This window comes from Lepidochelys kempii, chromosome 6, assembly GCF_965140285.1.
Source record: "Lepidochelys kempii isolate rLepKem1 chromosome 6, rLepKem1.hap1, whole genome shotgun sequence".
In the NCBI taxonomy this organism is placed as follows: domain Eukaryota; kingdom Metazoa; phylum Chordata; order Testudines; family Cheloniidae; genus Lepidochelys; species Lepidochelys kempii.
In genome coordinates, this window is record NC_136385.1 from 95,972,648 (window position 1) to 95,994,557 (window position 21,910).

Sequence of the window (21,910 nt, forward strand, 5' to 3'; positions counted from 1 at the left end):
ACCCATAGACTTAATCAAGAATGATTAATTACTACAAATTAGCAAGTACAAACAAAAATTAAAAGAACCATGTGTTACACAATGTTTCAGTTTTTATTTTGACAACTGCAGCTTAGTTTTAATTATATTTATACTACTTCACAATATGCTAATAAATGTTCTGTAATATAGTTTGCAAAAATAATGAAGGCTTACAGTATTTATGAGACACCTCAGTTCAGCATTATCCTTGCTGGGAACTGGGGAATGAATGCTCTTTTTTAGAATGGTTTATAAAGTGTGCAAATTAACAAGGTTGTGACACTGCACCCCATATTCTTCCTAGTGATTTTTTATGATACGATTATTACCTAATTATGATTCATTTTATGCATAGGGTTGCCAACCCTCCAGGTTTGCTGGGAGTCTTCTGGAATCAGGCTCTATCTCTTGGAGGCTACTGAAGCCAAACCAGGAGATTTTAGGCTGCTAAAAGTCTGGTGGTACAGCGGGGCTAAGGCAGGCTCCCTGCCTGCCCTGGCCCCGCACTGCTCCTGGAAGCAGCTGGCTTGTCCCTGCAGCCCCAGGAGTGGGAGGGTTGCGGGGGGTCTCCACACACTGCCCGCACCCCGATCACCAAGTCCACAGCTCCCATTGGCCAGGAACTGTGGCCAATGGTAGCTGCAGGGGTGGAGCCTCCAGGCAGGGGCAGCACATGGAGCCCCTTACCCTCCCCAGGGGCCGCAGAGACATGACGGCCGCTTCTAGGAGCGGCACAGGGCCAGGGCAGGCAGGGACCCTGCCTTAGCCCTGCTGCGCCGCTGTCCAGGAGCCGCCCAAGCTAATCACCACCCGGCCAGAGCCCGTACCCCTCACACCTCAACCCCCTGCCCCAGTCCTGAGCCCTCTCTTGCACCTAAACTCTCTCCCAGAGCCTGCACCCCCTTCTGCACCCAAACTCTCTCCAAGAGCCCGCACCCCAACACCCTACCCCAGCCCTGAGCTCTCTCCTGCACCCAACCTCCCTCCCAGGGCTTGCACCTCGCACCCCCTCCTGCACCCGAACCCGCTGCCTCAGGCTCAGACTGAAGCCCTCTCCCACACTCTGAACCTCTCGGCCCCAGCCCAAAGCCCGCACCCCCTCCCAACCAGGTGAAAATGAGTTAGGGTGGGAAACAGCAAGTGATGGAGGGAGGGGGGATGGAGTGAGCAGGGCAGGGCCTCAGAGAAGGGTAGGGGGTGGGGCAAGGGTGTTTGGGTTTGTCTCATTAGACAGTTGGCAACCCTATTTATGCCAAATAAGTCATGTGAGGTATCATTGGAAAAGTTATGATTTGCTGAATATGATTATCCTATTTTATGCATGCATCATTTTTGTATCAGAAGTTATGAATACTGCCTCTCATAAATATAAAGGGAAAGGTAACCAACTTTTGGTACACAGTGCTATAAAATCCCTCCTGACCAAAGGCAAAGTCCTTTTACCTGTAAAGGGTTAAGAAACTCAGGTAATCTGGCTGGCACCTGACCCAAAATGACCAATGAGGGGACAAGATACTTTCAAATCTGGAGGGGTGCGGGGGAGAAGGCTTTTGTCTGTCTGTCTGATACCTTTGCAGGGAACAGATCAAGGTTGCAAGCTCTCCAACTCCTGTAAAGTTAGTAAGTAATCTAGCTAGAAAATGAGTTAGGTTTTCTTTGTTTTGGCTTGTAAATTCACTGTGCTGGAGGAAATGCGTATTCCTGTTTTTGTGTCTTTTTGTAACTTAAGGTTTTGCCTAGAGGGATTCTCTATGTTTTGAATCTGACTGCCTGTAAGATTATCTTCCATTCTGATCTTACAGAGTTGTTCTCTTCTAATAAAGGTCTGTTTAAGAATCTCATTGGGTTTTTTGGGTCTTAAAAATCCAAGGCTGATTTGTGCTTATCTTGTTTATTCTCAAGCCTCCCCAGGAAAGGGGGTGTAAGGGCTTGGGGGAATATTTGGGGGAAATAGGAATTCAAAGTGGTCCTTTCCCTGTTCTTTGTCTAAATCACTTGGTGGTGGCAGCATACTGTTCAAAGACAAGGCAAAGTTTGTGCCTTGGGAAAGTTTTTAACCTAAGCTGGTAAAAGTAAACTTAGGGGGGGTCTTTCATGCGGGTCCCCTAGAGTTCAGAGTAGGGAGGGAACCCTGACACTGCCAATGTAACTATATTTCAAATGTAGTTACACCTGGGTAATGCCCACTAGACAAGATGCTTTCAGTCTAGATAGTGGGTAGGGAAGGGCCTATTCAGGGCAATGGGCCATTAGGAAAAAACATAGACCTTAGGAGAAGCTTAAATCCCACCTGGGGAGCCTTCCAGAAAATGCTACAGATAGCCTCTAAGTAATGGCTGCTATGACTCTACAAGGACTTGTGATGAGACCACATGTCTCTAGACTCCATCTTGGGATGTCAGTATTTTTCCATAGACCAGTCTGGGAACCAAGCTTTGGGAACAAGCTTTTGAGCCATATGCAAAAAGCTATATAAGGCAGGGAGTGATCTCATCTGGGGTTCTTCACTCCCCACACAAGAAGACTCCTGAAAACACCCGAGGAACAAAGACTGAACTGAGGGAAGTGCTGGACCCAAGCGAAAGGGATTTCTAGCCTGTGACTGAAAACACCTGGAGAGTCCAAGCTGTAAAGCAAGTGCAGCTTGCCCCTTGTATCATCTCTTAGGGTGAGAATCTGCTATTCTTAACCAATCTATTTAGTATATTAAGCTTAGTTTGCGTTTTTTGTTTATTTGCTAGGTAATCTGCTTTCATCGGTTTTCTATAACTTATAACCATGTAAAATCTATCTTTTGTACTAAATAAACTAGTTTTTTCAACCAGTGAGTTGGAGTGAAGTGTGTGACAATCATAATTCAGGGCAAAGGCTGTTGCATATTCCTCTCCACATTGAGGGAGGGGGCAAATTTTATGAATTATACAGTTCCTTGTGTAGCGCATGACAGTATAATTTTGGGTTTATACTTCAGAGGGGTGCACACCTGGGGAGCTGGGAGTTGCCTTAACTGTAGCCTTCCTATGCAGGGGCTGGTCAGCAAGCCTGCATGTAACTGCAGATGGGTATGTTCCTACCTGTATGTGTGCTGGTGAGAGTGCAGGCCAGAGGGCTTTGCAGTTTGTCACAGCAGTACAGTATGAGAGGGAGCCCAGGATGGTGGATCAGGGTGCTCAGTGGTACCCCAGTTCCACATGGCACGCCGGGGGGAACCCGGCACAGAGATAAGAAGCTTGTTTTAGTACTTTTTAAAAATTAAAAAGTTAAAAAATTAGCTTGTGGATACCATCTAAAGCAGGAAGCACCTTTCTGAAGCTGCCACCCCATCTCTTCTCTATATTATACCTTGCAAGAGAACTAAGTTTATAGGGGAAAAAAACATAGGATTTGGGGTGAGTGAGAGGCTCCCCTGTATTAGCACCTTTGAATAAAATAGTGTTCAACTCTCAGATAACTAAGAAATTAAAGGTGATTTGTGGACTTATGTACTGCCATGAGACTCAAGAGACCAATTCTTAATTTTGCCACCAACTTCCTGTGAGACTTGGGGTGAAATCATTCAATCTCCTTCTACCTCAAATCCACATCTGTAACATGGGAATAATATTACTTCTATACCTCCCAGGGTATTGAAGGATAAACTCAGTAATGTTTGTCAGCGGCTCGGATACCAAGACGACGGAGGCTATAAGTACAATCAGAAAATTTATCTGTTATCCTCGCACCATTAAAAAGCAGCTTTCATCTCATGGAACACTTTGAAAAACATTCCATCAGAAAACTCAATTCATGTATCTCAGTTCATTCATATTCTCTGCACTTCTCTTCCCTTTTGCTTTATCTTTAAGGAGATTTTCATGGAATGGAGTTTGCTATTTTGAAGATTTCATCCACTCCTATTTATTCCCTATTACAGTTGAAACCCTGTCCTCATTAAATGAGTTGCTTGCTAAGCATAGGAAAGCGAGAACAACAAACTGATTACTCCACATAAGGATGAAACAGCAAAAGTAAGGGGAATTTGGAAAAAAATGAAAGCTTGTTTTCATGCAAATATTTCTTAATAAAAGAAATATAAAGTGAGAAAAGAAAGCTTTGGACTAGAAGCATCAACTGTTTCAAAACAAGATATTTTCCATTTAAGTGTAAGTTCCTCTTTAAAGGAAAAGTTACTGTGCACAATAGTAGAAATTTCTCTGGAAGGGAAACTTGAGGTGTTTTCTAATGGGAATGTTGCAATAAATATTTAAGATCCACTGAAGCAAGACATTAAATTATGAGAACAAAGAAAACCTGTGTATTAAACAAAGAGATCCAGGAATCTTATTCTGAGGACCCATTAATGATAAAAGAAATTTAGTCTTCCACTGGTCAAAAGGTTGGTCTGATGTCTTTCCAGCCCTTTGAACATGATGTCACTAGGGAGAATATACATCACTTCTAACCCCAAATAAGTTTTTATAATGTCAACCATTACTGTGGCATCCTAGCACTTTCCACAAGAAGTGAACATCAAATTCTCTATTCCAGCCCAGCCAAGGGAAAAAAGCTTCAAGTTGTTAGACTGTTTTAAAAAAATATGAAGGGAGTATTCTAATGTATCATTAGTTATTGCTGAGGGCTACTGCAGAAAAGTCACCTCAAGTCAAAGGGCAGGTTTTGCATTTAGTTCTGAATGCAGTGAAGTTAGTGGTTATTCTTATTTCATTTAGCAGCAAATGTCATGGTTCCACTCCATTTCCCGTGAAAAAAACAGTAAGTCACTTACCCATACAGTAACTGTTGATAAATGAGATGTATTGTGCATATATATGTTCCACTGCAAGTGTAGTTGCACCCAAATGCACTCGAGACTAAGACTTTTGCCAGCATGCACCCCTGCTCAACTTGTGCTCTTGGGTGAGAGCATAGAAGGGTCACATCTGCCACTTCTCTCTCCATTCCTTCACACTGCTTTATTTAATGTCCAAAGTAGAAGGGAAGGTGAGTAGGTAGTGGAATGTATATATGTACAACACATCTCTAAGAACCACAGTTACAGTACAGGTAAGGAACAGTTTTTTCTCTTCAACTGATTGTGCACATATTCATGCCATTGCAGGTGACTCATCTGAAGTCCCTCCACTTGAAGGGAGCTGCTAATCATCTGAACAGAGATTGTAAAACCAAGTTGTTGACTTGGACAAGAATCTAGAGGCTTGAGTGATGGTAAAATGTCTGGAAAAGTTATGTACAGATGACCACATTGCTGATTTGAAGATATCCACTACATGGATGTTGCAGGTCTTGTCTACGCTCAAGAGAAAAGTCAATCTAAGCTATGCAATGAGAGTTACATGAATAGCATAACTCAAATCAACGTAGCTTAGATCTACTTAGGGTCCACACTATACGACGTCGACGGGAGATGCTCTCCCGTCGACTCCCCTTACTCTTCTCGATCAGGTGGAGTACAGGAGTCGATGGGAGAGCGATTAGCAGTCAATTTAATGGGTCTTCACTAGACCCACTAAATCGATAGCCAATGCATCAATCGCCACAGCGTCAATCCTCCAATAAGTGTAGACAAGCCCTCAGAAAAGCTGATGAAGTACACTGAGCTCTGGTACAGTGAGTTGCTATCCTTGGTGCAGGAGAGACTTTAGCATGGTCATAGCACAGCTTAATGTAGTCAGTAATCCAGTGAGAAATACACCGAACTGTTACCGCTTGATCGCTAAATCTTCCAGTGTAGGCAACAAAAAGCCTAAGAGAGGCTCTAAAAGGACTTAATATGATCCAAATAGAATGCCAAAGCCCCGTGAATGTTTAAAGTGCAGACCTTGTCTTCAGCTTTGGAAAAAATATGAATAGCGAGAGTCAGGTGGAAAGCTATTATCTTGGGCATAAACTTTGGGTTTGGCCTAAAAGAAATTGTGTCTTTGAAAGACTGTGAAAGGAGGATCCACTAAAAAAAAACCAAAGTTCTAAAACTGTCCTTGCAGAAGAGATTGCCACCAGAAACACTATTTTCATAGACAATGAAGACAGTGACATTCTCACTACAAGTTCAAAGGGATAACTGATTAATCTAGAGAGGACTAGGTTGAGGTCCCATAACAGTACTGGATCATAAGAACATAAGAAGGGCCATGCTGGGTCTGACCAAAGATCCATCTAGCCCAGTATCTTGTCTTCCGACAGTGGCAAATGCCAGATGCGTCAGAGGTAATGAACAGAACAGGAAAGTTATCTAGTTTTTTTTTTTTAACCCTGTTATAGTCTTGGCCTTCACAACATCCTCTGGCAAAGAGTTCCACAGGTTGATTGTGCGTTGTGTGAAGAAATACTTCCTTTTGTTTGTTTTAATCCTGCTGCCTCTTAATTTCATTTTGTGATCCCTAGGTCTTGTGTTATGATAAGAAGTATATAACACTTCCTTATTTACTTGCTCCAGACCAGTCATGATTTTATAGACCTTTACATATCTCCCCCGCAGTCATCTCTTTTCGAATCTGAAAAGGCCCAGTCTAATTCCTCATATGGAAGCTGTTCCATACCCCTATCATTTTTTTTTTGCCCTTTTCTTTACCTTTTCCAATTCCAATATATATTTTTTGAGATGGGGTGACCACATCTGCTTGCAGTATTCAAATGTGGTCATTCAGATGGACTTATAAAGAGGCAATATGATATTGTTTGTCTTATTATCTATCCCTTTCTTAATGATTCCCAACATTGTTAACTTTTTTGATTACCGCTGTACATTGAGTGGATGTTTTCAGAGAACTATCCACAGTGACTCCATGATCTCTTTCTTGAGTGGTAACAGCTAATTTAGACCCCATCATTTTATATGTATAGTTGGGATTATGTTTTCCAGTGTGCATTACTTTGCATTTATCAACAGTGAATTTCATCTGCCATTTTGTTGCCCAGTCACCCAGTTTTGAGAGAGCCCTTTGTAACCTTTCGCAGTCTGCTTTGGACTTAACTATCTTGAGTAGTTTTGTATCATCTGCAAATCGGACACAGATGGGTAGATGTAGCATCTGTAAATAATCTGTAGATGTTGACTAGACCCTTCAGAAATTTGGAAACCAGAGGGGTGAGATAAAATGGAAAATCCATCCACTGGCAGATGAAGAGCAGATATGGAAGCCAGGTAGGCCATCTGAAAGGCTGGATGATTTTAGGTGCAAATAGACCAGTATGAGTCTAACCTTTGTGTGGTGGGGAGATGGTTTTGATGGGGCACCTGCCCCACATTGGCCGGTTGGGGTAAATACAGCCCTGAAACGGCTGTGTTAAACAGAGCCAAGAGGAAAAAGTCCTCAAGGAGCACCCAGTCAGGGCTGGGAAGGCCCATATAACAAGAGCTGCAGGGCAGAATAAATTCAGTAGCTGCCTGGAACTCAAGGAGGGAGGACGAGGCTCCTAGCAGGAGGAAGAAACGCCAGCACCCTGATCAGAGCTGTGCTGCCTGCAGGGATCAGGGAAGCTAGAGAGAGCTCCTGGCTAGCTGCTAAGACTGGCAGGCTGAAGCCCTGAGGTAAGGGCGAAGAAGGTGCTGGGGGCTGCAGGGAAGTGGCCCAGGGAAATGAACTGAGGAGTCGGAGGGGACGCAGCAAGTGGTGGCCACCTGCAGGGTCTCTGGGCTGGGACCCAGAGTAGTGGGGGGGGCTCAGGTCTCCCCCGCCCCCACTCACCACTGAGGAAGTGGCTGGACTGAGGGACTGTGATACTGTCCCCCAGAAGGAGGTACAGAGAGTGTGGCACAGCCGGAGGGCTGTGTCCTGAAGAAGACACCACAGTCTTTAGAGCGACACAGGTCCAGGAGCAGAAGTGACAGCCGCGAGACACCACCAGAAGAGGGGGTGCACTGGCTAGCAGAGCTAATCCCTGGGACAGCCAGCAGGAGGAGCCGCAGTGGTGAGTGCACCCCATCACATATGGTGGAAAACACCTGTATTCAGTTGCCCTTGAGGGAAGGGGACTGAGTGAGGGACTCAGAGACTGTTTGACCGCTACCCCTGATACAAGGGGAATTTGAAAGACTATCTGAGAGACAGTAAAGGTGGAGAGACAATGGATCCGCACTGGGCATGTTTTGCCAAGAGCTCATACACCCTCCCAGACTGGACTCCAGAGTCAGTGACCCTGTGAAAAGGAGCTGACAAGCAGCAAGGCCAGCTTCAGGCCCTGCTGCTGCAGGTACTCCAGATGCAACAGAGACAGTGGGAGACACAGGAGTGCTTGCAGGCCTACATGATCCAGCTAGCTGAGCAGCAGCTCTATATACTTAAGCTCCTGGGGGAGCGGGTCCACAGAGGCCGCAGCGAACGAAAGGGGAAGCAACACACCAGGGCCAGGAGACCTGTGGCTGAGCCAAGTGACTGTTATGCCAGTAGGCAGCAAGGACACTGGAAGGGAGAATGACCCTACCAGGATGGGAGACAGAAGCCTCTCCCAGAGATTGGGAAGAAGCAAAAGCCCAAGAGAGTCCCACCTGTGAGGAGAACAGGAAGGAAATGGGTGTGTCGGACCTGTGGGCAGCAAGGGCACCTGCAGAGGGAGTGCCCGGACCGCATGTACAGGATCAAAGCTAACCCAGGGGAAGGGCTGAGCAAGAGAAGGACAATGGGAGACCCCTGACCCAGGGGAGGCAAAGAGGTTGCTTTCAGTGCCACAAGGAGGGCCATATATAGAGGCTCCCATAGAAGAAAACAGGGTAGAAAAGGGATGTCTGGGAGCCAGTCTGGGTCAGAGACTGCCCAGATGGATGTGGTAGTGATGACCATGGACCTGGTGGGGAGCCAGCTGCCAGCAGGGGGTAGTATGGAGGTACTGAAATAGAGGTATGGATGAAGAGGACCCAGACGGACAAGGGAACCCACACTGGAGCAGAACAGGCTACGATAGGGACTCAGACCCTAAAGGAGGGAGGCAGATTGCTCCTCCTACTGAAGAGCCTGAGGCAGGAGAGGGACATCCTGTCGGCACAGCTGTGTGGGAAGCAGGGAAGGTAATATCCCCCCTGTGACAGTTGGTCTTAATGGGGAGGGTGTATGATGGGGCACCTGCCCCACACTGGCCTGTTAGGAGTTAACAGAACCCTAGGGGAGCTGTGTTAAAAGCAGCCAATAGGAAAGGAGCTGTGAGGAGCATCCAATCAGGGCCTTACAAATGAATGACCCTTCCACAAACCAGAGGTTATTTTTGCATCTTTTATTTAGGTTGTGATCCTTCTGAAATAAGCTAAAAAAAAATCATTTTCTCCCCTCATAATAATTAAGTTTAATATGCTTTTGTATCACACTCAATTGGACAGTATCAAGGCAGCTAACGATCTCAAAGTCTCCCTGTGATGTTACACCTTTGCAATATTGGATTATTTATTACCACATACTGTAAGGCATAAAATCCTTATAACAGCAACATCCTAAGCACATTAAATGATTATTTTGAAAGGACAGCTCAGTTAAAAAGGGTAACTGACACACAAGTTGACTCTGGAGAAAGGAAAATGCACTTTTAATCATAAAAAAATATTTTTAGAGCTTTAGAAGAATATTTTGTTTGCTAAAAAATGCTGCTACTAATGCTCAAACTACAGCACTGCCAGCTTTCCCCAGGATAATTTATTGTGAATTAACAGAAAAAAATACCCCAAACAATTGTAAAATGCCCCTGTGACAGGTTGGGTCACAGAAACCCCTTTGGGACTGCCACCTGATGTGCCTCGACTACCTCTGAGCCTGTTTTCCCTGCCAGCTTGGGACTTCAGTCCCTTGCCTGGTTTGAGCCAGACATGCTTGCCTGCTGCAAACACACATCCAAGTCTGAACCACGTCCCCCACAAGCTGCAGGCTTAACTGAAAACAGCTTAAGAAGTGCTCCCGTCTCCAGCACTCAGATACCCAGCTCCCAATGGGGTCCAAACTCCAAATAAATCCGTTTTACCCTGTATAAAGTTTATACAGGGTAAACTCATAAATTGTTCGCCCTCTATACACTGATAGAGAGAAATGCACAGCTGTTTACCCCCCCCCCAGGTATTAATACATACTCTGGGTTAATTAATAAGTAAAAAGTGATTTTACTAAATACAAAAAGTAGGATTTAAGTGGTTCCAAGTAATAACAGACAGAACAAAGTGAATTAGCAAGCAAAGTAAAATAAAACATGCAAGTCTAAGCCTAGTACAGTAAGAAAACTGAATACAGATAAAAATCTCACCCTCAGACATGTTTCAATAAGCTTCTATCACAGACTGGACACCTTCCCAGTCTGGGCACAATCCTTTCCCCTGGAACAGTCCTTGTTCAAGCTCAGGTGGTAGCTACGGGATTTCTCATAGTGCAGTCCCCTTTGTTCTGTTCCTCCCCCTTATATATCTTTTGCACAAGGCGGGAATTCTTTGTCCCTCTCTGGGTTCTCACCCCTCCTTCTAAATGGAAAAGCACCAAGTTAAAGATGGATTCCAGTTCAGGTGACATGATCACATCACTGTAAGACTTCATTATCCACTTGCCAGCACACAGGTGGACAGGAAGACTTACAAGTAAACAGAGCCATCTACAGTCAGTCAGTTGTCCTAGTTGATGGGAGCCATCAAGATTCCAAACCATCATTAATGGCCCACACTTTGCATAATTACAATAGGTTCTCAGTTATATTTCATATTTCTAGTTTCAGATACAAGAGTGATACATTTATACAACTAGCATAATCATAATCAGCAAATCATAGACACCTTACACAACAACCTTTGTACAATATTTGCTGCAAATATATAACAGTGGTTGCACCAATCATCTATATGGTCACAGGTTATGTTAATAACATCACAGCCCCCATTTAGTTCAACTAGCAAGGATCTGAGGGATGAAATGCTACATTTTTGCTACACAGTGAAAGCACTCAAGCCCCCTGACCCAGACTTCACTATGTTTTAAGAACGCATTAACATGTCGGTGTTAAGTTGATTGGCAAGATGCATGTTGAACTAGCTACGTAACACATCTGTTCTCCTTTCTCCCCATCCCAGTTAGCTATGCTGAAAACACACTCACAGTTTCTTGTCTTTGGGATTCAGTGAGCTTTTCAGACAAGTCTGCCAAGATCTTTTTGGTTTCTGCATCAGTCCTTAGAAGGAAAAAAATGCAAAGATTAATTTTAAATTTTAATAGCATAGGTTAATTTAAACTGAGCAGCAATTATATGCCTTTAACAAACATTTATTTATTTGGGGTTTTAAGCTTTTGCAATGCCTGCATGTTAGGGCAGTTTTTAAAAACAGATCTTCTCTGTCTGCCAATTCCTAGAAAAAGCAGCGGTCAGACTCAGGTGGCAAAACCACATACTAAAATGTATCCACACTTTGAGTGCAGATAATGGGGAGCTAATTTGTGAGACATACCACCACTCAAACTATAAAATGTATGACTAACATGTAAAAAAATCAGCAACAAGAGAATCCAGAATGCAAATCATTTCTCAAGTTACTTTCAGCAATAATTTTGTTCTAGGATTCAGATTTTGAGGAGGACACAGCCATTACATAGTAGCTATTCTATGTAGTGAGAAAGTCATATTCCTGAGTTTTAGCTGCCCATACACTTGCAATAAGATAGTGCTAATATTTGCTTTGTCATTCATTTAGAGATCTGACAGCACCTTGCAAACAATTAACAATCCTTTCTACACCTTTTTGCAGATTATGCCCATTTCACAGAACTATACGATGAGGCACAGAAAACATAAGTGACCTGCTCAAGGTCCATCTGTTGGTTTTTGGTTTTTTTTTTTTGGATACTACAGAAAACCTTAAAGGCTTCAATCAAAGCTCATTGAAGTCAATGGTAGTCTTTCCAGTGACTTCAGGGGGCTGCTGATCAGGTCCTAAACACAATCCACCAGTGGAAGAGTTGAGAAGAGAACAAATGGTTCCCAACTCTTAACCCACTGGATTAGCCAATGAAAAACGCTACCTTTGAGAAGGATTGTGTTTATTATATACTGAATAGGAAGATGATGCGACTTAGATAATTTATTATCATGCAGATTTTGATTCCCGCACATTTTGGAAGGAAGTTCTAAAACTCTCCTCCTATTAAAATTATAATAGGATGCATATTGTCCATTTTGTACTCCTGTGACTGTTAATGGAACAAAATATAAAAAAAGCAAACATGGAACAAAAGTTAATTTCTATATTTATAAACAGCCCTTAAATTACATTTCCTAATTTATTCTTTAAACAGCTCATCTTTTCTGCCTGATGTGGAAATGGATACTACTTATACCGGTTTCTTCTTGAAAGCTCTCTGCTGATATCATCTCCTAGGCGAACCTGTTCACTGCTAAGGTCTCGAAGGGAGCGGTGTAAGGAATGCAGCTGCAAATGAGAACAAACAAATTAAGCTCAAAAGTTTGAAATGTCTTTCTTCAGTGTCATTTCAAAAGGAAAAACATATTTTAAAACTTTTTAAAGAAACATTTAAACAAAACATATAGGTTAAAGATGACAAATGTGTCAAACAATTCCAGACCTGAGGGTCCTATGGTCTGCTTCCGGTTCTAAATACTACAACTATATTATTTCATATCTAATTTAACATTTACTGATAGTACAAGGCTGGATTAGGCAGGTGTGCTAGTACAGCACTAAAGCTTTTCTCCCAGCAGCCATATCTCACCACCACACTTCTCAGCTGTGCAACTGAAAATGAAGTAACAAGATTCTAATCCACGGTTATTCTAGTGCTTTACAGCGCATGGATTTCAGTTACCTGACCCTTTCACAATCCAATCCTGGTCTCCCTGCTCCAAATCAATCAGCAGATCTGGACAGGTGGAGAAATTAAACTCTCTGAACCATTTGTATTACCTTTCTAAGGCATTCTTGTAAATTTCACTTTGGTTCTCCACTCTGAGCACGTGGAGCAGTATAGTTACAGTGTAGAGCAGCATGGTGGAGTAGGAAACTGCTGGGGGAGAGGAAGTAAATCTACTGAGAAAACACTATTTATAAATGAGTCTAGACTTATACAGATTTAAATGATTGTGGAATTATTAATATGTTTCATGACTTGTCATATCTAAGAAATATGGGAAGACCTGGCAAGGTAAACATAGGGAATGTGAATGCTGCGATTGTGAACGTGGCAAGGGGAGAATACTAAGATTCAAGATGTGGTAAGTGAGATTTGAGCATCATCTCATCCCAAAAATCAAATTCAGCCTATGGCCATAGTCAATAAAAACCATCCCAGAGAACAACAACTTATCTATGTTTTTACTGAAATAAGAGGATATGGTTAATATTTAAGTAGTTTTATAAAAATAAGCAAAGCAGTACTTACATTGGCATATAAGGACACTCTATGTGTGTGTGTACACATGTACACACACCATCAAAACAAACAAAAATATTTCAGAAAGATATTTAACTATACATGCAAAAATCTTATTTGTATTCTGGAAAGCACCATAAAAAGACAAAGTGCTGTCTATACACACAACAAAAACAGTGTTTTTCCAAAGAGCTTATTATTACAGATATTTTATTGTTGAAAAGATTAACTAACTCTTCTTTTAGGGGAAAGGTCATTACAAAGATTACGGTGGAACAACTCTGGTAGTTTCTGGGGTCCTCAGGCTCTCTTAATCCCGTGTAATAAAGATTTAGATTGGATTACAGTACCAAAGTTGCATTTTTACATCAACTGATCGTCTAGCATCTAATGAAGATAAAGAGCTCATGCTGATTTGTTAGATCTATCGGCTGTCTTTAATACTAATTATGGTGAGGTTCTGTTGGCATAACTGTGGTTTACTGCAGAGGTAGAGGGACTCGCTCAAGTAGCTCCATTCATATCTACCCGGGGGAGCCCAGAGAGTAATTTGGGGTACATGCTCATATGCGCTGAAGCCTCTCACATAGGAAGTACAATAGAAATCCATCCTATTATACTACCCATTCAAAGTGTATATCAGGCTGTTTGGAGAGTTAATGAGTAGAGATGGGCTGAGGTGTCTGCAACAGACCAACTGACACCAAAATCTTCATCTCATTTCACCTGCCTGGTGCAATGGGACAAATAACTCAATGTCTACATGTAAGAGGGTGAAAATGAGGGCAAGCTGGCTGAAGTTAATCCAAACAAGATTGAAGACTCTGATATCACTATACACCATGCCTTTGTCACCATGAGTTTGGATTGCCATATATGTAGCTTTATGTGTAGTACATTATGAAACCATATGAAAATTGTGGCCAATCACATGGAGCAGATTCTCCCCCTGGGCTATTCACTACAGTTGTAGTCATTAAAAAAGCTCAAGGTGAGCTCCCTTAATTTAAAAGAGATGGTGCTGGTCTAGGGCATCCCACAGAGGAGCTCTTGAATCCAGAGCTTGCTTCCTCATAAGCCCGTGAAAGTTAAAAACTGTTAGCTACAAGACCTGCTTTAAGCAGACATTTGGGATGAAGATGAATGATGGACTGAGAACTGGAAGTCCCAGCATGTTTGAGATAAGCATAGGTGAATTAAGCATGGGACAAGACTAGTGTTTTAATTCTGTGTTGATGTTTATTTAAATAATTGTGAATTGTAAAGCACTAAGAGCTGTAGTCTTTAGATCTTTTTCTCATGATTACAAAAGCTAATTTATTACATGTCAATCCTATATCAAGATATTTTCAAATAGTACCTTTTAGGATATATACAGCATGTCACAGCCTCTGTCACTCTTTATATAAATAAACGATCAAGTTTTGGAAGGAGCCCACCTTAGCCAGGAGGACGGTTCCCACATGGTTAGTATTTTGAGTGAGAGGTGAGAGTGAACGAACTACAGCAAGGGGAATCTTAGAGGACCTTCCTCAAAAACATGCACAATATGCTGTGCTCACAAGTGACATGAGTGCACTATGCATAAAGAATACTTAGAGAAACTCTAGAAAGGACTTTCGTGTCAGCAGCCAAAATACAAGTCCATCTGCTCTCATTTCACAGATTTTTTTTTTTAAAATAAACAACCAAAAGGGAAGTTTGAGAACACATCTCCTACTAGTATTGAGTACCTGGTCCAAATTATCAGCCTCATCGACAAACCGGACATTAGCAGATTTAGACCTCTGACGTCTAGTGCTCCGAGAGTCTCCATAATCCTTGAAAGGTGAGGTAGGCTGGAAATGGCGACTCCCTTTACAAGATAAGGGGTAAAAAAAGAAATAAATGGAAAGACAACACTGCAGAAAGGGAAAATTTAAAAAAAACTTCACACACACACACACATACATATATAGGCATATGAGGAATCAAAGACACAATGTGATAAATTTCACAGATAACCAATAAATACATTTATTGTGTGCTTGTGCATTTCATCTCTCAAGTTTCCCCCCAAAACACCTGCCATCTGCCCACTAACCCATCTTCCCAGGATTTAGTCTAACATTTCAAACAGTTTTGTTTCTTTAAAATCAACCTCCTAAAGAAATATTTCCTTCTCATCCCAAAAGTGAAGCATTTGTCCCCAAAATTACACCTGTCCAAGTCCTAGGGAGGAAAAAATTCAATACTGGGCAATGTCAGGTTTTCCTATACATAAAAATATCACAATTTTAAAGTCCAGTATTTCAGAGCTCTCTCAGGCTAGAAAAAGCAAATTTATATTAAAGGAAAAGGAAGATTCCCAGCTTCCCAATGAGACACATAGCACTTACTACCAGCCCTGAATAGGCCCAAAACATTGGATTTTTAAAATCATGACTTTTCTTTAAATGGAGTAGAACCATGTTTGTTTTTCTTTTTAATGTAAATTCACTCTCTAGCCTTAAAGCAACGTTACAATGCAGTGACATTCTAGAGCTTCTTAACACTTACCTGTGGCTGCTTCACCCTCCAGGTCACTTGTGTATAAACTTGAAAGAGAGGCACTTCTCATTCCAGAATTTCTGAACAATCGTTGGCTCCTTAATTGGCCTATAGATTGTTCCAGTGTCTCTTTTAACTGCAGTAAAATGACAAAATGTTAAAAGGTGTGTATACAGACATGCAAGAAAGTATGAATGTAAAAAGTGTGTGCATGTGCACACACGCATGAGCATATAAATAAAATAAATAAATAGGTTTTGCTTTGAAAACCAAAAAAAGAAAAATCTGGAAAATTGACTAAAAACACAAGTAGAGTTGCAGTCTAGGAACACCAGTTTTTGCAGTTAGAGCTGAAGAGTAATTTCATTGTGACATGACAAAACTTGTTGCATACAGTGTCTATGCAACAAAGAGGCATCATATTTTGATGTCTCCACATCATAATACACTTCACGTCACATTTGCTGAAGTGAAAGTTTTGGAGACAGGTCAATAGTCCTCCAACCCTGCTGGCAAGAGGTAGAACTGGTCTGAAGAAGACAGGAGTGATAGCCTCATAGCATTTTAAGTACAGTATCTTTAAAATAAAAGGACACACAAAAAAGTGCAGTGCAGCAGGACCACAAAGGACTGTTCTGCACCACAACCTAATCAGACAATGGAGAAAGTCTCAGCAAGACCAAAGAACTCTCACCAACTTGAAATGAATTGAGAAGGAAATGAAAAATATCAATTATTTCAAATTTCACAGAATTTAAAGGCCAGACTAGACTATTATGCTCAGTTAGTCTGACTTCCTGTATAACCCAGGCCATAGAATTTCACCATGTGATTCCTGCATCAAACCTGTATGTTCTAGTTGAGTTAGAGTATATCCTTTAGAAAGGCATCCAATTTTGATTTAAAGAGTTCAAGTGATGGTGAATTCATTGAATACCTAAGTAAGTTGTTCCAATGGTTTATTATTCTCACTGTTAAAATGTTCACCTTATTTTAAGATGAATTTATCTAACTTAAGCGTCCAGCCATTGGATCCTGTTATGCTAGATTAAAGAGTTTCTGTTAAAAGGAAGTCTCTCCCATGTAGGTAGCTATTTATAGACACTGATCAAATGACAGTGGCTCAAGACAGTTAAATCCAAACCCGACTGTGAAGAGTTACAAAGGCATCTCACAAAACTAGCTGACTGGGCAACAAAATGGCAGATGAAATATAATGTTATAAGATCAAAGTAAAGCACTCTGGAAAACATGAATCTCAACTATACATACAAAACAATGGGGTCTAAGTTAGCTGTTACCACTCAAGACAGATCTTGGAGTCATCATGGATAGTTCTCTGAAAACATCTGTTCAAGATGCAGCAGCAGTTATAAAGCTAACAGAACATTAAGACAGAAAATATACTACTACTATTATATAAATCCATAGTACACCACACCTTGAATACTGCATGCAGTTCTGGTCATCCATCTCAAAACACCTTTTACTTATCACAAGAACCAGAGGTCACCCAATGAAATTAATAGGCAGCAAACACAAGGAAGTACTTAAACCAGTGGTTTCCAATACCAGGTCGCAGAATGTAAGGCCCTGGGTCACGGTGGCTCTGGTCTGCACCGCTGACCGGGCCGTTAAAAGTCCCGTCGGCGGTGTTGGCCAGCTAAGGCAGACTAGTTCCTACCTGTTCTGACACCACACTGCATCCCGGAAGCAGCCAGCAGCACATCCGGCTCCTAGGCAGAGGGGTGGCCGGGGGCAGGTCCAGCTCCTAGGTGCACGCTGCCCCCGCCCTGAGCACCGGCTCCACACTCCCATTGGCCGGGAACCAGCCAATGGGACCTGGAAGGCTCGGTGTCTCTTGACAAGAGCCGCATGGAGCCACTTGTGCTCCTCCACCTGGGAGCCAGACCTGCTGCTGGCCGCTTCTGGGGTGCAGAGTGGTCCATGGTGCCAGGACAGGCAGGAAGCTATTAGCCAAGATGGTCAGGGACACAATCTCATGCTGTGGGTATCCCTAAACCTCCGACTGCTGGAAGCTGGGATGGAGTAATCATCAATCAATATATTTCAAATATGAACAGAGTTGCATACCACACAAGAAGTAACTCAGCAAACTGCCAAAAAAAAAAAAAAAAAAAAAAGCACATACAGAAAACTATGCCAATGGGATGAAATAGTGTGGTGCACCTGGCTTCAGTGCTCCTGCTCTGGTCCCACAAAGTCAAAGATCCCAAGTCAAAGTGGGGCATGAGTTTAGAATACCTTTAAAGGAAGTCCCCCACCCAATTAAAATTAATTTTACTGTTTCTATAGAGAAATTGAGGTGGTAATGTAAGTACTCCAGGGACAACAACACAGCAACAAGAAGCAAAATCCCTTTAGAAATAACTACAGAAAGAATTAAAGAGAGACTCCTAAAAATGTTCTGTTTAACATCAACTTAGTCTATGTTAAATGCTGAAAGAAACCAGATGTCATAAGAGGCATGAAGATAATCACACATTAGTAAGTTACACACACATTATTAGAGGAGGTGTAGAACACAAGTGGTACATTCATCCAGTCACTCATTTATTAGGCTAATAGCTAATATCTGTTCATACTCTTAATCAATTGCCTCACTTTAGCAGATAGAATGGCTGTTTTTGCAAGACAAGGGTAAAAACAACACTATTTGTATTCTGGTGATTTGTTAGATGAAGACCTGGGTACAATACTTGTCATGGAACAACTGGACATCCAAATAAGATATGGGTTTTAAAAAAATTTTGTTGTAAATTGTATGTGTCAGACTGAGAAATCTTGATGCAGTAGAACTTACCCGCATATACTCGATCATAAGCCGGTTCGTTTATAAGCCGACCCCCCAAAGATGAATAAATAAAAATGGAAAAATTTTATGACCCATTCGTAAACCGACCCTGTAATTCAGGGGTCAGCAAACTGTGGCTCCCGGGCCATCAGGATAAGTTGCTGGCGTGCCAAGATAGTTTGTTTACCTCGAGCGTCTGCAGGCACGGAGGTAAACCTAAGTAAACAAAGTGTCCTGGCATGCCAGCTGCTTATCCTGATGGGCAGGGACAGCAACTGGTGGGGAAATTTGGGGGGGGGAGGGGGAGAAGCTGGGGGTTACAGGAGTAACCCCTGTGACCACCCCCCACCTAACCCCACCCCTAGCCCAGGATCCCCACACTCTCCCCATCCCATCCCTTCCCACCTTATCTGGGGAGGGCGAGGGGAGGATGTCTCTGGCCTGGCTGGAGCTGCTCCAGCAGGCTGGGCAGCACAGTTGCAGCCTGCTCCGGCGGGCCAGACCAGGTGGCGTGGCTGCAGCATGTTCCAGCAGGCTGGGCCAGGTGGCATGGCTGCAGCATGCTCCAGCGGGCCAGGCGGTGTAGCTCACGAAAGCTTATGCTCAAATAAATTGGTTAGTCTCTAAGGTGCCACAAGTACTCCTTTTCTTTTTGCAAAGTGATAGTAGTAGCAGGAACAAAAACCTTTAAACATATCTTTACAAGAAAAGCAAACTTATTTTAAGACTGTCCTGAGACAAACACATTGGTTCTCACATGAGATTCAAAGCAGGAGTGAAAACAACAAGGAGTCTGGTGGTGCCTTAAAGACTAACAGATTTATTTGGGTTCTAGCCCATGAAAGCTTATGCCCAAATAAATCTGTTAGTCTTTCAGGTGCCACAGAACTCCTGGTTGTTTTTGTGGATATACACTAACACGGCTACCCCTGATACTTAAAGCAGGAGTGTTTGTTTAAGTTACAAACATCTGAATTCTACCCAGGCCAAAGAGAAAGAGGCAAGAATTGGAACTTGATAGCTAAGAAAAGACAAAGGCAGACTTTCACAAAAGAATAATGAAAACTCCAGTGGCTATTAGACACACAAGGGTAGGCAAACACATCCCTGGTCTAGCTAGAGGCCACACAGCAAGTAGGGTTAGAACCAGGAATGAAATCCAAGTCTCCTACCTGCCAGTGAACCACACTGCCTCCTCTTATGTGACGATAGGGACATGAGGTCTAATGTTTTCACTAGCTAGAAGGAACCAGATTCAATCAGGCTAAGGAAATTAGAGACAGGAAAGAACTAGGGTTTTTACAGAGTCTCCCTTTTCCTCATTTAATTGTTCCTGGTTAGCTTTGTCTTTGCTATATGTGTCTTGCATCCAGAACTGATCTAATCCTTCCTGGCTATCTTCTTCACTACAGCTACGAAAGAAGCATCTTGGGGAGCCACTAACATGCATTTTCGTAGTCAAGTTGAGCATCCTGAGCTGACAGACAAATTCTGTTTCTGAAATATATTTAGTACAATCATCTAGGTAGTGCACTGTGGCTTCCTTTTGCCTTCACTCCTCTCAGTCACTGACAAGCATATGGAGTTCTTTCCAAATAGACCGCAAACTGTTGAGTTTAAAGAGATGGGCATGGAAGTACAGTCAGTTGTGCAAGAACAACTCTGGACTGACTTTGTTAAAAACTAAACAAAACCAATGAGCTGTAAATAAGGTTTACATAATGAAACTACATTTGGTGGATACTGCAGAACACTGCAAAATACAAATCTATCATAACATAGGATTTGCTGCACTGGATCACTGTGCCATCAAGCCTATTACCCTGCATCAAAGAGTAACCAACATCTTAATACTTCATAGGAAGGAAAAGACATCATTTCCCCCTTCATTCACCCACCTAAATGTTTTATACATAGGGACGAGAATGAAGGGGAAGAAACAAAGATTCCTTTTGAAGTAAAGTGAAAACCAGGATTAAAATTCATTCATTGTAGGAGCAGCTCACAATCAAGACATGGCTATATTATGATTAAGCTAATTGTTGATAGTCAAACTTCCCCTGAGCAACTGACGACAGGCAAAATAGAAGGATGTAGACTACAGTATTTTTATGCAAAGCAGGATGCTGTAATAATCTTCTTCTAATTTCTCTGTCAGGAATCAGGGCCTGCAGCAGAGCTAGTCTCCAGGCAGCCTCATTAGTATATCTGGGCTGCAGACTGATTAGCCATCCAACCTGATTGGCTGCAGAGGCCAGCAGCTGCAGCTTGCTGGCTTCTCAACACTCATCCCCATCACTGTGGCCTGCTCTTGCATTACCTTGTTCATGCTGCTCCTGCTTGCATCGAGCCTTGCCTCTGTACTTCCCCCTACCTTGAACCCCTCCTTTCCTGCTTGCTCCAGTTCCTAACCTCCAGTTTGACCCTTGACTCCAGCTCCTGTCTCGACCCTCTGGCATCCAGATCCTGACTTCCGATTTTGACCGTTGGTTTTGGCTCTTAATGACTGACTATGGCTCTGAACCCAACCACAAGGCCTGCTGCATGCTCCGGCCAATAGGCTACACTGCCTTCCTCCAAGTGGACTGACCTTCCTCATAGAAGCATCCAGGAATGGAAAGAACTGTTAAAACCATATTTTTTACTCTTTGCTCTAGTTTCAACAAGAGACGGCAGAGTCCTAGATCAGCTTAGATATTTTGAAAACTAGATCATTCCCTGGAGGTAACATGTAATTGTGGAGTTAGAAGGTAGATTTCTGGCTGTTAGGATTCAGAGCAAGACTCTTGTGAGGACACAGTCTCAACACAATACACCTATGTTTAATTCCCTTGTATGGCCTCCCATCACCCAACAAAAACTTCCTCACTGTTCCAGCAGGCTTGGAACCATATAAGAGGGGACAATTGTATCAAGGGTTCCGGCAGCCAGGGATGAGAAATAAATAGTAGCAAATCAGCAGCATGTCAAAATAAGCAAGTGAGACTGCTAGCAGGCAGGAAGAAAGCATAAGACCATTGGTACACAAGAAGTAGAATATGGATGTGAAGGTAATGGAAGATGACTTTTTTATGTTCAGGGAAGTGAACAGGAGCTGTTTGGAAGATGAAGTTTTTTATTAATAGAGGGTGGAGACTATACTTTAGTATTCTAAGTCTCCAACAAGAGGTGTCCTAAAACTTTATTGCTCAACTTGAAGAGAAATCAAGTC

General features: G+C 42.5%; 1 protein-coding gene across 6 annotated transcripts in view; it reads right to left on the reverse strand.

Moving 5' to 3' along the window:
- Positions 1 to 21,910, reverse strand: part of CEP128 (centrosomal protein 128) — a 446,273-nt gene that overhangs the window by 400,871 nt on the left and 23,492 nt on the right. For all 6 annotated transcript variants that reach the window (XR_012159510.1, XM_073349335.1, XM_073349339.2 and 3 more), the window contains exons 4-7: positions 15,894 to 16,020; positions 15,089 to 15,210; positions 12,306 to 12,397; positions 11,073 to 11,145 (exon numbers count right to left, since the gene is read on the reverse strand). Coding sequence is in view for 5 of the 6 variants with exons in the window: in XM_073349335.1 (XP_073205436.1) it covers positions 11,073 to 11,145; positions 12,306 to 12,397; positions 15,089 to 15,210; positions 15,894 to 16,020 (414 nt within the window). In the remaining variant the exon portion in view is untranslated. The remainder of the gene's footprint in view (positions 1 to 11,072; positions 11,146 to 12,305; positions 12,398 to 15,088; positions 15,211 to 15,893; positions 16,021 to 21,910) is intronic.